The following is a 17,224-nucleotide window of genomic DNA, read 5'->3' on the forward strand; positions in this document are numbered from 1 at the left end:
GCTTGCTTTTAAGGTAAAACTTTTTATTGGCTAAATTGTATTGCAATATAGTTGGTTTTCATAACCAGTTTGGGATTGTGTATATCAGTCTTAACCATCAGTGCCTTGGTGTCGGCTATTTTAAATTCATTGGTTAACAGTGTTACCTTGTGAGTATTTATTTCCTGAAACATACTTTAAAGCAGTTTGAAACCTGCTGTGATAGTTAACTGGATTTTCTAATCAACGATGAAAATGATGGTTCCTTACATTTGCAGAAGCCTTTTGAAAATAAAACATGTGAGATAAACATGTTATCTCATTTCATGTTCATAGCAGTGCTGTGAGGTAGATAGAACAGGAGGGTAGTGTCTTTTTGACAAATAAGAGACTAAAAAAGTTCTTGATCCTTTCCCAGTGGCGTGTAACTTGTTAGTCATACCAGAACTTGGACTAAAATTAAGATGATCTTCAAGTATTCCTACTACAATGAAAAAAATGACAAAAAAAAAAAAATGTATGGTCCCTTGATTCTTAGCACCCGTTTCAACAGTAGTTGAAAGGAGTTCCTAATTCTGTTAATGTGTTTGCCTTGTTTTTAAAATTATACTACTACAAATCAATCTCCCTATCCCCCTTCAGAAAAAGATAGTGATTTTCTGGGTATTTAAAATTCAGTAGTTATTCCACATTCAACCAAAAATTTTTGAAAATGGCATCTGAATGCACTTAAAATCAGGTGACTCATACCACTTTTCAGATCCTTAGTGTTTGGTATGGTAACTTGGTGATGTGATTAGGTGTTCAATAAATATTTGAAATGAACTCTTATGCCTTTGGACTTTGGTAAAGCATTCAAAGGTTAACTGGTCTGCACAGTAGTTGATGTTGCATTTTTCTTATATGTCTAGGAAGGTACAGTAGCATATGAATGTCTTAGAAAAACAACTTTACCGGACTTTGATCTCTAAAATTGACCATCTATATAAACTCACCGTTTCTGGGTAGCTTTTCCTTTTTCAAGGATTTGAGCAACGTGTGTCTCTTTCTTTCGTGTTGTCACCCGTACATATAAAATTGTTTCTGTGTGTTAGTTTAATTTTTTAGTTATGCTTTGTCCCTGGGATCCTCTTTTTTTTTTTTTTTTTAAGTTACTTTCTATTTTTGCTTTCTAATCCATGGTAAAAGTAATACATGGATTTGACTTTTCAGGTGGATAAAAGGGAGAAAAATCTAGCTTAATATCCAAATCTTTTCTGTCTGTTTACCTTCCACCCCCAATTTCCAATTGGCATACTTCCAGTTTGGTCACTTGTGTTTTCACCTAGCAATCCTAGCAGCTGTATTTGATGAAGAAAGTGTGAAAAGCAGCATCCTCCTTTACCCAAGCTTCTCTATAATTTAGGAGGGCAGCAGTAACCATCCTCAAAACAGAATTCAGGTTTTAATTTTGTTCATCTTAAAGCAAGGATTTATAATCAAATGGAAGCCTAGAAGTGAGGCCATCTTTATATACGGTAGCCTTAATAAAGTCAGTGTGGCAGTGTTAACAGATTGTGAAAATCAGTCCTATTGTTTTTTGGACCCATTGATCCCAATGTCAAGAATAAAAGCAAATCAAAAGCACAGTCCAACAGCGCTATCTGCAGATCAATTTAACAAATCATTAATTTTGTTTGGCAAACAAGTATTGAGTACTTGGTGTGTACAAGGCATTAGGAAGTATGTAAAAGTGAAAAAGACACATTAATGAGCTCCCCTACCATACTGGAAACTGTGTCATGGGCAAAAATAAGTGACATGAAATTAATAGGGAATACTTGTCACAAAAAACGTTGATACAGAATAATCAAGAGATCACCACCAAGTGAGTTGCAGAGTTGAGGGATGATTGAAGTGCTGATGGCTTTTGAGCTATCTGTGAAGGTTAGTAGGATTTTAAGAGATTAAGATCAAAGTGAGCAGCCATTGTGGTCAGGAGAACCGCTGGGATGGACAGGGAGTTAGGGAGTCACTGGTAGCCACAGCATAGAGTGTATTGAGTTTGCCCATAGCAGGATATAATTGTGCAGAGATTGCGAAGAGCTTGGAAATACCTGAGCTGAGGAGTATGCATTTTATTCCACAGGCAATGAGAGACTGCCTGTTGTTGTGGAAAAGAGAATATTGTGATCAGAACTATTCTTAGAAGGGTAGGAAGAAGGAATAGGGTTAGGTGTGTTCCTAAACTAAGAATGTATTGGTTTTTCAGTTCCCTGCAATACAGAATTCAAGTTAGGCACAATTAAAAACTTTATTCCTTTGGAGGGGGTGTGTGTGTGCGTGGGTGTGCTTGTGTGTACTTATTTGTAATCACACTCCCCTCCCCCCCCCCCCCGCTTTTTTTTACTTTTATCAGGAGAATGAATACTTCCCTTAGAGAAATCTTTGAGTATTGCAGGAATATGTTATTTCTTTTGTCTTATCAGTTTCATACGTAATATTAACTTAAGATATGAATAAACCTCACAATTAGAAAATCTTGAAGTGTTGCTTAGGGCATTAACCCAGCAAGAGCACCTTTCGGACAAGCACTTTTATGACTGTTTTTCATTCTCTTACTCTTTGTTATTAATAAACATTTTGTCTATTTCAGTTGATCATCAACTTTTAAACACTGACATTTTAAAGAATCTACTTCTGCATTCCTATGGCAGTATTTCTGACCAACTGAATTGAAAATATTTGGTGGTGTTAAATAAGTGTTTCTTTAATTTTCAAATGGATGGTTGTCTTTTTTTCATGTATTCCTTTGAATACCAAAAGATTTCCTCATGTAAAACTATTTGACTTTTGACTCACTATTCTTTTCATTCCTAAGGTATATCTAGGATTGCGTAGTTACTGTAATGAGTTATATTTTGTACACTGCTGCCTAAGACTTGTAATGTCTTAAATTGAACATAAGCTTATAGCACAGTTAAAAATGCTGTAAGGATAGGAATCTGATTACTTAATGTTTTCTAGATTTCCATATTCACTAGGTTATACTAGTAAATTATACGAGATTTCCATATTTACAACTTGCATAAGTTATTAAGATTATCTCTTAATTATTTAGGTAGTGTAGTTTTGATCTTTGGCTGTTTATTGCCTGTGGGCCTTTTTGGCAGAGAAAGAATTCATCGTTTTTCAGTCTTGGGAGTTGTTTTATCATCCTCAGCTGGCCAAATGGTTTTCTGAGCCATTAGAACCAGTAAGACAAATTTCCCAGTCAGTTGTGATTATTTGGTAGAAATTGGAGTGCTTTAAGAAGTAGGGAGTATGCAGCCTTTACATTTATAAAAATAATTTAGGGTAGTGTTTACATGGTATATGTAGAGGCAGAAAAGACTTATTATTAGTAAAGTCCTGGCTAGGTTTTTATACTTTTGCTTGCTGTCATCGGTTGCCTCCTAAGTGGATGGCAAAACTGTTTAAAATTTCCATGATTGTGTGGAGGTTTGTATTTTTTTCTTAACAGTAGAGAAAGCCCAGACACTTTCACATACGGACTCCTGTAGAGGTAGTGGTTATAGATCTTCACAACAGAGCTATAAAAGGAACTGTCGCTTGTAGATTTACTAATGAGTCTCAGTTAAGGCAGGAATGAACTGATTGAGTTTAAATGAATAATTTTGTAAGGCCAAGAATTGAAGTCTTTGCATAATTTGTGCCATGTTCTTTTATTTCACCTCTTGTAATCCAGACAGCTGACCAGTTTTGACTTTGGGTCTAACTACCAGTTGTCTTTCATTAAATAAACAGTCAAGCAGGTTATGCCGATACTGGAAAACTAATAATCTTTAGTAATATTGCCTTAATTTAACAGCTCTACCTTAATCATACTCCTCCACCACTGTCCAAGAGTAAGGAGAGAGAAATGGACAAGAAAGATTTGGACAAGTCGAGGGAAAGATCCAGAGAAAGAGAGAAAAAAGATGAAAAGGACAGGAAAGAACGGAAAAGGGTTTGTAATTTTTTAAAAACTAGTTTGGAAAGCCGTTATATCCTGTATGGTGGTGTGTTTGTTGTCTTTTTTGAAGTACTAGTTTCTTGCCTGGCAGACTGTTAATTTAGTGTTTAAACTGATATTTTCACCCTAAAGTGTGTTTGAATCTTCTACGGTAATACGAATCTTCAGCCTAATAATCCCTGCCAGCTCTGCCTGTCTCTCATGTCATTTTGCCAAGTGTGGGACACTATTGGCAATACTCTCCGGCTCTAGTTAGCTGTGCCCTTGTGTAAAAGTAATATTTTAAAACAAAAACGTAACCTCTTGATCAATGTAGTTCACACTTCTTGGTTCTAGGATCATTCAAACAATGACCGTGAAGTGCCACCGGACTTAGCCAAGAGGCGAAAAGAGGAAAATGGAACAAGTAGGTAGATTTATTAATACGTTTGAAGCAATCATCAAACTGAATTGGAAAAGGCTTTCATGATTCTCTTTTGTAATTTTAGTGGGGGTTTCAAAACACAAAAGTGAAAGTCCATGTGAGTCTCCTTATCCAAATGAGAAAGACAAGGAAAAAAATAAGTCAAAATCTTCAGGCAAAGAAAAAGGCGGCGATTCGTTTAAATCTGAAAAGATGGATAAAATCTCCTCCGGTGGCAAAAAGGTAAATTGGGAAAACAAAGGGACAGAACGCTTTTTCTTAAAAGTTTGACTCTCTGAATATTAGCACATACGGAGTTTTTTGGTAATCTGATAATCTCTTGTTAATTATTTGAGGGTGGGAAGAGGAGGCATTGGGGGAGGGCAGTTTATCTGGCAAATTCGAGCCAGTACGGTCCCAAACAAATTACTGGGAGAGTAGAATTAGTTTATCAGTGAAGTTTCCTTTTCCTTCATTCCACTCCCACCTACTTCTGTTCATTGACTTTTAGCTTTTCCTTTTTGTTTTCTTTCCCCCCCACTCCACCAACAGTGATTTTAGTTTCTTTACATTCATGAGGTTAAAATACGGTCACATGTATTCTCCCTGATGATTAACACTCTCATAAAGTCTTTATTAATTGTGATTTTTAAACATTTTTGTAACATTTTCTCCTAATAGACTTAATGTGTATGCAACTTGTATTTGATTTTCAAACTAAGTATAGTGTGCATTCTCTTAGATACTCATGAATGATATTCAGAATACATTTCCTGCATCTGCCATAAAGTAGGCAAGTCATTATTAAGGTGTAAAGTGTTTCGAAAGCATTATTATGGTATATATAGTCATAGTTCTTTTTTATCTTTTGTTTAATATTTTTTTAAAGTTTGCTTATTTTGAGAGAGAGCGTGCACGTGCGCGCAACTGGGGAGGGGCGGGGTGGGGGTGGGGGAGAGAATCCCAAGCAGGCTCTGCACGGGCAGCACAGAGCCTGATGGAGGGCTCAAACTCACAAACTGTGAGATCTTGACCTGAGCCGAAGTCGGACGCTTAAACCGACTGAGCCACCCAGGTGCCCCTGTAGTCATAGTTCTTAAAAGCAGTTTTGGAAAATTATAAGGTGATTGTTTTAAAGTCTCTATATGCTTTAAAAGTGAGGCTTCTCCTTTTAAATAAGTATTTTTTTAATTGAGGTAAAATTCACATAACATAAAAATAATCATTTTAAAATGTACAATTCAATGGTATTGAGTATATTTACGGTATTATGCAATCAGTGTAGCCAGTTCCAAAATGTGTTTATCACTCCAAAGAGAAACTCCATGCCCATTGAGCAGTCATTCCCAATTTTCCTCTCCTTTTAGCACCTGCCAACTACCAATCTGCTTTCTGTCTCTATGGGCTCACCAGTTTGGGATATTTCATATAAATGGAATTGTATAATAATGTGCCCTTTTGTGTCTGACCTGTTTCACTTAGCACAATATTTTTGAGATTCTTCCATGGCGTAGCATGTACCGGTGCTTCATTTCTTTTTATGGCTAAATAATATTCCACTGTACGAATATACCACATTTGTTCATCCATTTGTCAGTCGATGGACTTTTTTGTTGTTCCCTTTGGCTGTTGTGAATAGTGCTGCTATGAATGTGTGCTGCTCTGAAGTGTTTGTCTGAAGACCTGTTTTCAGGTCTCTTGTCTGTATACCCAGGAGTGGAATTTCTGGGTTTTATGGTAATGCCATGTTTAACATTTTGAGGAACTGACAAACCATTTTCCACAGTGGCTGGACAGTTTATGTTCCTGCCAGCAATGTACGAGGGTGCCAATTTCTCTACGTCATTGCCAAGACTTGTTATTTTCTGTTTTTTTAATTTTTCTTTTTAATTACATTTTTTAAAAATATTCTAGCCATCCTAGTGGGTGTGAAGTGGTATCTCATCATGGTTTTGATTTCACATTTTCTTAATGACGAATGATATTGAGCGTCTTTCCATGTGCTTGTTGGCCATTCATATACCTTCTTTGGAGAAATCTCTTCAGATGCTGTGGCCACTTTTAAATTGGATTGTCTTTTTGTTGCTCAGTTGTAAGACTTCTTTATATAGTCTGGACACTAGACCCTTATGAGCTGTATGGTTTGCAAAAATATTTCCTCCCATTTCTGTACATTGTATTTCACTTTCTTGATAGTGTTCTTTGATGCATGAAAGTTTTTATTTTTGATAAAGTCCAATTTTTTTCTATTGTTGCTTGTGCTTTTGGCATCATTAAATAAGTTTTTGAAGAAAAATATGTGACTGGTGGGTGATAAAAAGGGATTTTGAGCTGATTTTTATATTTGGTTTTCGCTTCCCCAACTAATTCCACCATTCCTTATAGGAGTCCAGGCATGATAAAGAAAAGATAGAAAAGAAAGAGAAACGGGACAGTTCAGGAGGAAAGGAAGAGAAGAAACAATATCCTTTTCATCTTATTGGCATATTTAATCAGTGTAACGGAAAGCTTTGATACTGGTCATGTTTAGAATTGTACCCTTGTAGTATGCGGTCTGAATAAAGTTGAAGGGCTTAACTAGCCTTTTAGTAGTCTCTTCAGTTAACCCTCTCAAGTATATGAAATGTAGAAGGAGGAGACTTGATATGTTTTCTTTTTAACTTCTGTGGTGACTGAGGTTGTTTTACGCCACCAAGATTCTCTCTGGCTGTATTGCCACCAAGAGGAAGAAAGGGAACAGAGAGTCCTTTGGGCTGGGGCGTGGGGAATAGAAGGGCAAGATGATGAAGCAGATGAGCAGGGCTGGTAGAGGTTGAGGCTACCAGGCTAGTCAGAGGCGAGTAGAACCGCGAGCTGAAGGATTGATTGCACTAAAAGTTGAGACACCATTCCTTTCTTGTTTTGTTTTTTCAAAGTTGTTTTCCCTTAATTTGTCATCTACTCATAAGTCCTCGGACAAGCACAGATAATGAAGACTTTCAATCAAGGTGAGTGTTCTCTCACCTCCTTTCGTTTAAAGGGAGAGATATAAAATGAGGTCTGATCATGCTGAGGAAACTAGATACGTTTTGCAGGCTACAACTAGAAGTTTGCACCTAACTGTAATGACCAGGTCTTTGGGTATAGATGTAAAATAAGATTCACAGTTATTTTTAAACTGTTTTCATCTTAAGCTTGCTGATTAGCCACACTGTTTTTTTTCTTAGCACCAAGATATATTTAAGAACATCTGGCTTTCTCTTCAGCACTCATTCCCGTCTTCTCTGGATAATTATTTACCTTTTTTAAGTACGTATAGCCTTGTAGGTGGTGCTGGCATCTGCACTTTACAGGTGAAGAAATGGAGACTCTGAGAGGTTAAGCTGGAGAGGCTGACAGAGATACGCGCTGGCAGAGCCAATATTCAGAGCCTAGGTTTCCTTGCCCTTTAGTGTTCTGTTTTCCTTTTTGCCTTTTCACGCGTACGTGTTATCCAGAAATTTCTAAGTTTCTGTGCCTCATTTTCTACCACAACCCATGTTTTTGCAAGGCCAGAAAATACCGTCTGTGCTTTTAGTTCTGGAATTTAAAATATGCAACTTTGTTTTCAAGGTAACTATGCCTTATATGAGATTTAAAAAGTGTTTAACCATCTTAAATAAATGGTATGTGGACAGTAGTTCACTCTGTCTTAGTGAAAAGAGTGTTCAGAACCTAATACAGTCTTTTTTGAGCACTCGGATCATCTGAATAGCTGTTGTTCGGTGATGCCTTAGGATTATTGGGATATGTAGGCTGCTTTGCCCTCTACGTTTAATGGCTTGAGATGACTGTATTTGAAGGTCTTGACTTTGTGGTAGCTCCTTTTCTTGCTTCCCTATTAGCTGTCACTTCCTAATGTATGCTTGCTATCTAGACCCTCCCCCTAACATTTGCTGCTGCTTTTATGAAACCAGAGAGAGAACCAAGGCTGTTCACAGTTAAATTAAGAGTCAGAAATGTAGGAAAGCCCGTTCTGTATTAGGGTATGAGTTTTAGGGAATGGGTTTTGTCCTATTTATTTTGGCCGCAGGGTGGGGACTTGAGTTTGCCAGGTTGGTAATGTCCTGATGGGTGGTGTGCCTTTCCAGCTTTGTTATTGTCTGCTTGTTATCTATGTAGTAGAATGGGGTAAATGAGAGTTAGGAGAGAACGTTGAGAATTTAATAGACTTTCTTTAAAATCTTTAGAAAGATTGCCCATTCCTCAGTTCAAGTCATCCTCTCCCCCAACAACTAGCTGTTTTCCCTAGTGAACTATAAACTCTTAATCTTTCTTCTTTTTTTACTCTTCACTTTACTCTTTCTTTTGACGTTTTGCTTTTTAAAAAACTTTTTTTTTCATGTTTATTTTTGAGAGAGAGTGCGAGTGGGGGAGGGGCAGAGAGAGAGAGGTAGACAGAGAATCGGAAGCGGGCTCCAGGCTCAGAGCTGTAAGCACAGAGCCTGACATAGGGCTCGAACCCATGAACTGCGAGATCATGACCTGAGCCGAAGTCAGACGCTCAACCGACTGAGCCACCCAGGCACCCCTTGCTTTTTAAAACTGCTTGCTTTCACCTGGTCTCATTTTTAAAAATATTTTATTTATTTTTGAGAGAGAAAGAGACACAGAGACAGAGTGCAAGCTGGGGAGGGGCAGAGAGAGAGAGGGAGACCAGAATCTGAAGCAGGCTCCAGTCTCCGAGCTGTCAGCGCAGAGCCCGACGTGGGGCTCAAACCCATGAACTGCGAGATCATGACCTGGGCCGAAGTTGGACGCTTAACCGACTGAGCCACCCAGGCGCCCCTCACCTGGTCTCCTTATTAAAGAGAAGGAAAACACCTACCACTTATATCTTCATTAGAAATGAGTCAGCCATTGTGACTGACCACTTTCACCGTGATTCTATACAACTCTCTCTTTACTCAGTACCTAAATATTATTCTTTGGCACGTGAAAGTTTTACTGCAGATTTCTTTGAGTTCTTACTCACATGGGCCATGGATTTGTACTTTACCTCTCTCTATACTCTTTCAGGACCAAAGGCATGAAAGATTGGCTTGGGTGTTAGATGTTAGGTCGGTGGTCTTGTAACAAAGCTTCTCAATTCAGATATCCTTTTACGATACATTTGGCTTGATGTTCATCCTGTTCAATTTCTTCTTGACCACTGTGTCCTGTACTTTCTCCTTGGGTAGATTCTGAATTTTGTGAAGCTCTGGTTGATTTTTTCCTTCTTCTGGCTGTTCTGGCTGCCTCTTTTTTTTTTTTTTTTTTTAAGTTTTATTTATTTAAGTGATGTTTATACCTCACGTGGGGCTGGAAGTCACAACCCCGAGATCACGAGTCCCACTGTCTTGCAACTGAGCCAACCAGGCGCCCCCCTGGATGCCTCTTCCTATTTGGATACATTCTAGAATTGGTCAAGTCTTTCTGTTCTTCTTTTTCTTTTAGAAGTTTCATCATTTCTGATTGGCACCATTTACCTTTAGGCTACTTTAAATCTGCTGCTCCCTGCTTCCTGCTTCCTTTAATGTTCTACAGAAAAGAGAACTGCGACGCGTGTCACATTTCCATGATTCAAAGATGTTATTTTTTAAAGTTTACTTATTTATTTTGAGAGAGGGAGAGGGAGAGAGACAGAGTCACAGTGTGAGCGCGGGAGGGGCAGAGAGAGCGAGGGAGAGAGAGAATCCCAAGCACGGAGCCCAGTGTGGGGCTCAAACCCACGAACCCTGAGATCATGACCTGAGCCGAAATCAAGAGTTGGATGCTTAACCGTCTGAACCACCCGGGCACCCCGTGAAAGATGTTGTTAATTGTTGGGGCGCCTACGTGGCTCAGTCGGTTGAGCGTCCAATTTCAGCTCAGGTCACCATCTCGAGTTCGAGCCCAGTGTTGGGCTCTGTGCTGAAGGCTCAGAGTCTGGAGCCTGCTTCGGATTCTGTGTTTCCCTCTCTCTCTGCTCCTCCCCCACTCACGTTCTATCTGTCTCTCAAAAATAAATAAATGTTAAAATTTTTTTTAATGTTATTAATTGCAAGATTCATTGTTGGTTTCTAGGACTTTTTTTTTTGAGTAGGATGGATAGGGAAATGACATTGATTTGTAAGTATCACCCTGATTTGAGAAAAAATAAAGTGAGATAAGAGATAAGATTAGAGATAAGAGAATAAAATACATAAATGTGACCCAGATTAAATTCCTTCCAAAGTCTTCTGTAATCTTTTCCTATCTCATAATTTTTATTGGTAAAATCCTTTTTCCTTGTTCTCTGAATCTTCTGTTACTTGTTATTACTAACGTTTTTTTGTCCACATTTATCTTATCTCCTTGATTTAATCTTTTGAACACTACTAGCTGCTTTGCCTTTATTCCCCGAGGTTTAATCTCTAAGAATTCCTGCCTATTAAAATTTGTCTCTTACAACAATCCTTTAGCTTCTCAGTATTTATTTGATATGTGTGGTCCTCAGTTCATGAGTGTCAAGGTTAGCTAACTTTTAAGAGTCCTTTGTGAGCCAGACGCTGTGCTGAGGCTTGCTCCCAGACTTTGAGAAGCTCAGTCTTCTTGGACTTCAATTTTTGATTTCAGAGAACATGAGCAGTGAAGCGCTACCCTGTCCATCTGCAATCGTAGTGTCCTAACGCTCCAGTTGTGATCCCCCACTCCATCCAGGCCCGATCGGTCTCCTGTTCTTCTCTCACCTCCAGTATCCTCCTTGTAACCTGTTTTATCCTTTAAACCCAGGGTTGCAGATTCTTAGCCCCAGGGCAGAATGTGGCTTGTCAGTGTATTTTCTTGGCCTCACACAATATTTAACATTGTTTTAATTGATTTCCTTTAAAAATCAGAAGAGTTGACAAAATCCGAATTTCCGCTTTTCTCGAAGAATTGGAATATTTGGCAACATTGCGTCCTGCTAGACCTGCCTAGGTGCTGGCTACCTCCCCGCCCCCCCCCCCCCCCCCCGCCCCCACCCCTACCCCTTATATAGAGAGTGGGTCTTTTTTTTTTTTTTTTTTTTTTTTTAAATAGTTTACCTCAATCAGTCCCCACCCAGTTGACTTCATTTGTTTCCATTACGTATTAGCCTCTGTAAACAATTGATTTTGCAATTCCTGTTCTCAGCCTTTTTTCTTCAGTCCATACTTGGAAATTGACTTCCTAAGTGCTCAGAGATTGCTCATTTTAGGAACATGTTGCCATGGTGAGGCACAGTCCTAGGTACTTGTAATATGTGTTGGAGTGGGGAGTGTGCGGTTAAGTTTCTTTTTCAGTTTCCCATTGCTTACATGTGGGCATGTCAGTTCCCCTAGAGTCCTAGCCACAGATTCCTGTGTAATGTACGAGTATGTTACTTATCCCCCTCCTTCGATTCTGATCTTGTTGAAGGCAGTGACTTCATCCTTTCCTTCTAATCACACAACGAGGTATTTTTCTTTATTACCTGCTATGTTTCAGATACTCTGTTAACTTCATATGGAGAGCTATGGACAGAAGTATTACGTATACCTCTTTGGGATTGATGAGAAAGAGCATTGACTTTTTATTGCCCTCAAAAGGTGGTTCACTTTACTTACAGTATTTGATATTACCCTGTTTAAAAGAAGTTTTCTTTGTATACTGCAACGTATTTTTTGAGGGCGGGTTTACATGCTTTTATTTGGGTCTGTATGTAGTAATCATTAAATGTGTTAGAAAGTTTTGTTAGGAGATTGAAACGATAGACACCGACTATTTTTCTCTTCGTTACCATCACTTATACTCTTTAATGGGTGTGCATTCTTTATACTGCTATTCGTACGTACCAAACAATTGGGCAGAATAGGAGGAATTTTCTCTTTTCCTTTTTTCCATTTAAGGTAGACCAAATGTTGACTAGGTGCTGTGCTGTTTCTATCGGGACATAGGCATGAGCACTTAGAAGAGGGCTCCCATGCCACATATACCTCTGAGTGTGACTGTCCCTTACACGTGCCATTATCCTAAGAGGCACCCCTGGGTGTGCTAAGATTCAGTTCATCAGAATCCCAGTTTAATTCTGTGTTACATTTCTCTACATGAAACATCTTGGGAAGTGTGTTTATTGTGATAAGAATTCCTAGGTAGCAGTGTAAGGACAAATGAAAGGAGTAAAGTGGCATTAGGATGGTTGTCGCTGTGTCTTTCTCCTGTATCTTCTTTCTTCCTCATAAATGTTCATTTGACTTTCTGTCAGCTTCATCCATACATGCCTTTCTACTGCGTGCGCGTGCGTGTGTGTGTGTGTGTGTGTGTGAGAGAGAGAGAGAGAGAGAGAGAGATGGAGGGAGGGAGAGGGAGAGAGAGAGAAGTAGGATCACGAAATCCTGACCGTTTCAGAAACTCGTGAAAATGAAGGTAACTAAGCTCTCAGATGCCTCCTTTGAGGTGAAGACACTTAACCAAAAACAATCTATTTTGTGGGCTCATATTTTATAGTTTCTCTAAAAAAAATTTTGTTGCCATTAAGAGGGCTCTTTTATGAAGAATCTATGTACTATTGAAACATTTCTTTAGGACCTTTTTGGTGAATCTGATCTTAGAGAGAGAGAGAGAGAGAGAGAGAGAGTGTGTGTGTGTGTGTGTGCGCGCGCGCGTGCGCACGTGCATAAAGACATACCTCTGGTAAGAAGGCTGAATTTATGTTTGCCTCTCTTCTCTACTTTGATCACCAGTCTAGCTGTACTTTTCTCCAGACCACCCTACTTTTCAAACTTGCTTCTTGCTGTCACAACTCTCTATAAAGTAACATTATTTAAAGTTGGCTGCCTCAGCTCTGAGAGGGTGTTCTTTGAGGGCATTCCACGCATGGTTTTCTGGTGCCCTGACAAAGGAGGGGAGGGTATGCTGGAGCATCAGGGAGATTGCAACCTTACTACTACATCAGGGCCTATTAATGGGGCTGTTGGAGGGAGGAAAGAAAAAAACCTCAGGATGTCCTGTCCAGATGATACCCAGTAGAAAGTAATGTTTACAGATGTAATCTTGTCTTTCTGCAAACGTGGTATTACCAGTGCAGTTTGTAGCACCGATAGAGCAGAGATGTGTAGGGTGGAGGACAGACGACCGGACCAAAGCCCGAAGTAGAAACTCTGTGAGAAACCTCCACAGTCCTAAGTGTGAAAAAGATCTGTGTTATCTCTTGCATTTGGAGTCTGTGCTTTCTTGTTTACAATTGTTAAAGTGGCACATGTTTAAAAAAATAGTAAATAAAAAAATAATCTTAGGAGAATGTTCTGGGTAATGTGGTATAAACGCATGGGTAATAAGAAGAAAATATTACTCTGCCGGAAGATAGAGTCCTAAAGGCTGAGTCTGGCACTGTTTCATCACTATATGACTTTCTTCTTGATGGCAGTTCTTTCTGAAGTTCACTGAACTTGGGGTGGTTTTCAAGTTTGTAATCCCAGCACTTCAGCATTGTTTTATAAATACGCTCTGGACATTGCTGAGAGACTGACATCCAGTATCTTCTTTCCACTTGCTCTTGTGCTTGCTGATTTGTCATTCCAGGGTATGGACAGACCCCTAAGCTGAAGGTCTCCCAGAGGAGGATGCCAAAGCTCCATGCGTCACTCTCAGAACGATATCTCCCATAATTAAGAGCTTCTGGTGCTGTCCATTTAATGGGAATCTGCTTTAAGTCAGAAGATGAATACACACCACCATCCTCTTGACGAGACATTCCAAAGTCACTGATTTTCAGAACATTATTTTCACCTCCAGGCAGTTTCTTGCAGCAAGGTCCCTGTGTATACAATTTTTACTCGAAATTCGCCATCCAGAAGCAGCATCTAATGAAAATTTCACTAACTGTTTTAGTTCATCCTTCTTTCTCAGAAGGGAGAGGAAGTCGCCTCCTGGAACCAATTCCTTAATGACATAGATAGGCTGTATTTGTGTGCAAACTCCTATAGGTTTGACAATATCAGGATGATTATATTGCTTGAGGATTTTGGCATCTTGTAAAAATTTTAATTTCAGTTCCCAGGAAAGATCATCTTTACATGTTTTAATGGCAACAGCAGTTTTATCCTTTAATGTGCCCTTAAATATACGTCAGCAAAAGTTCCCTTACCCAGTAATTCTCCTACTGTGACATCATCATGACTGAGACCCTCATTTCTTATTCTAGTTATGGCCATCCCGATACCATGATAATCTCTTTATTGCAACACTTTTTTTTTTCAATTTGAAAAATTGAGATAAAATTTATATGACCTAAAATTTGCCATTTTAAGATGGTTTTTAGCATATTCACTATGTTGTAGCCATCGCCACTAATTCTGGAACATTTCCATCACCCCCAAAAGAGGCCCCATACCCGTTAGTAGTCGCTCCTGGTTGGTTCTCCCCTCCCCCCAGCCCCTGGAAACAACTAATGTACTTTCTGTCTGTATGGATTTGCCTGTTTTGGACATTTCATAAAAATGGAATCATGCAATGTGTGGCCTTTTGTGTCTGGCTTCTTTTACTTAGCATCATGTTTTCAAGATTCATTCATGTTGTAGCATGTATCAGAACTTCATTTCTTTTTATAACTGAATAATACTCCATTGTATGATTGTGTACCACATTTTGTTTATCCATTCATCTGTGATGGACAGGAACAATGATTTTTAAGTATTAAAATTGTAAGTTCAACATTAGTGTATCCACAACTATAATTGGTAATGTCAAGGTTATACATGGTGTGAACAGAATGCTGTATAGAAATGATGTGTAAATTATTTGTCAGCATTTCATGCAAGTGTGATTACTTTCCAAGGCCCTTCTAGCTCTGGTTTTATGAAATATGTGAATGTAGTATTTTCGTCAATAAAGTTTAATGCTTTAAGCATTAGTTTAAAATTTGAGAATAATGTTAGGCAGATATGAAGTTATTTGCCACATGTTGTAATGATCATGTTTTGAATTTATTTCAATATGCAGTATTTGAAAATGTCAGTACATAAAGGAAAGGAAATGAGTATAATTAAGTCAATATATTTTTAAAGCAATTTTTATAATTTAGCAGACATTGCATCTTAATATAAGTCACTATTAAAATCGTGTCCTTGTGAAAAATGTGATGTCATTTTTCTCTTTTTTTTTTGTTGGTCATGTAAAATCGGTTCCTTTTCATTGCCGTGTGTTCTGTTTCCTTTTGACAAGCTGTTGCTTGCCCCTGTGGAGTATTTTACTTGTTTCTATTTCATTTTATCCTCCCTCCCTCACAGAATGTTCAGTGGTTTGTTTTTTTTTTTTTTTTTTTTTTAAGCCCTCACAGTGTACCTATCTTTAATGGTTTCGGAGAGTGGGCAATGAGAAATACACAAATACTTCATTCTTATCTAGAGACTTAATTCAAGCCTTGGTTATTGACAGAGCTCATTGGCTTTTATTTCTTAAGTCTTCCTTCTTTCTTTCCTTCTTGTTTTCCTCCTTTCCTCCTTTCCTCCTTCCCTTCTTGCTTCCTTTTTCTCTCCTTCCCTCCCTCTCCCCCTCCTTTCCACCTGTTCCTCCCCTCCTTCCCTTTCTCCCTGTTGCCTGCCTTCTTTTCTTCCTTCCTTATCTATCAATATAATCACTTTGTTTCTTTCAGGTGAGATTGGAATGAAATGGTTCAGCTGTGACCAGAAATTTATTTTCCTGAGTAGATTGCCAAGGATTATGAATCAAGAGGGCCCATTTGCATCTTCTTAAGTTATTTAGTTATCTGCTTTATTGCTCCATGCCGAAAACTTAAAAATTGTTGAGTTGTGCATTACTGTATTTAACTTGTTGCTTAGTTTTCTACATGTTTATTTTCAGTAAATGGCTGAAAGTGTTAACTGTTCCATATTTTTAGCACAATGTGCTGCATACAGTTCCCAACAAGCAAATAAGGTTACTTGTGTACAGAATTTCACTTTAGGCTAACTATAAATATTGCCTGGGTTTAGTTGTTTTGGTTTTTGTTTGATTTTTGTTTTTGTTTTTGTTTTCTTTCGATCTGAGATGCTTCCTTTTTATTGCTTGAAACTGAAAATAAACAATTATTGAACCATTTTGAATTTACCTCATTTTAAAACTCAAGTTTTAATTTATTTTTTGGCCTGTTTTTAATATGAGTCCCTAAAAACAAAGTGGGAGCAGTGTCTTATGCAGTGCTTAAGAATCATTTTATATAGTACGTGTATGACATTAAAACCTGTTTAAAAAAGAAAAAGGTACTAGCACTCACTTGTCCCTTGCCATTTTTTCTTGTAATTATGTTAGACAAATCTGGGGGGTAAAAATCAAAAACTTAATTGTGTTTTAATTCTACAGCTACAGGAGCTTTGTATTGCTGAACTTTCGTCTGGAAAAGTTTCACAGTGACATTTTTAAAAGAAAATTTTTTTATCTACTGAATTCTACCAGTGTAACCTTTTTTCTAAATAAACAATAGTTTTCTCAAATGATTGTATATCATTGTGTATATTGTTGCTTATTCACAATAACTTAGCAAAGATAATTCAGTAGGGTTCCCAGCTCTCTCTTTTCATTTCTGTCCTAGTCCGTGGTCTACAGTGTTTTGAAATGATATCTCACCTAATAATATGAAAAAATCTTATTTGCTCACCTCTGCACCGGGGCGGGTAAACAGTGGGCTGAAACCATGCCTAGAATGATCCATTTACTCTATTTCTTTGGAACCAGTGATACCTGTGCAAATTAATTTTTAGAGCATGACAAGGCTATAATTTTTTAAAGGATTGAAAAATGCTGAGCATACTTTAGAATTGGCAAAGGGATACAAATCTTGATGCCCCTTTTCAGGTAATTGTAATTTGCAAAAATTGATGGGCACAATAATTATG

At 38.2% G+C, this 17,224-nt stretch overlaps 2 protein-coding genes across 14 annotated transcripts in view; one reads left to right on the top strand and one right to left on the bottom strand.

The window, feature by feature from the left end:
- The window catches only part of THOC2 (THO complex subunit 2), a 113,608-nt gene extending 96,778 nt beyond the window's left edge, over positions 1–16,830 (top strand). For 9 of the 13 annotated variants that reach the window (XM_053892085.1, XM_053892091.1, XM_053892092.1 and 6 more), the window contains 6 exons: positions 3,830–3,967; positions 4,310–4,379; positions 4,462–4,619; positions 6,762–6,838; positions 7,318–7,363; positions 13,914–16,830. In XM_053892085.1, the coding sequence (XP_053748060.1) occupies positions 3,830–3,967; positions 4,310–4,379; positions 4,462–4,619; positions 6,762–6,838; positions 7,318–7,345 (471 nt within the window). In that variant the 3' untranslated portion in view covers positions 7,346–7,363; positions 13,914–16,830. Of the gene's footprint in view, positions 1–3,829; positions 3,968–4,309; positions 4,380–4,461; positions 4,620–6,761; positions 7,268–7,317; positions 7,364–13,913 lie in introns of those variants that run through there. The other 4 variants (XM_053892086.1, XM_053892088.1, XM_053892089.1 and 1 more) reach the window with 4 other exon arrangements.
- On the bottom strand, positions 10,938–14,545 carry LOC109250680 (tyrosine-protein kinase Fer-like). The gene is given in 4 exon segments (XM_053891337.1): positions 10,938–11,114; positions 13,684–14,123; positions 14,126–14,450; positions 14,453–14,545. Coding segments are annotated over 4 exon segments (1,035 nt in total).
- Positions 16,831–17,224: the final 394 nt, after the last annotated feature.

This window comes from Panthera pardus, unplaced genomic scaffold, assembly GCF_024362965.1.
Source record: "Panthera pardus isolate Hobbes unplaced genomic scaffold, ASM2436296v1 HiC_scaffold_27, whole genome shotgun sequence".
Classification (NCBI taxonomy): Eukaryota; Metazoa; Chordata; class Mammalia; order Carnivora; family Felidae; genus Panthera; species Panthera pardus.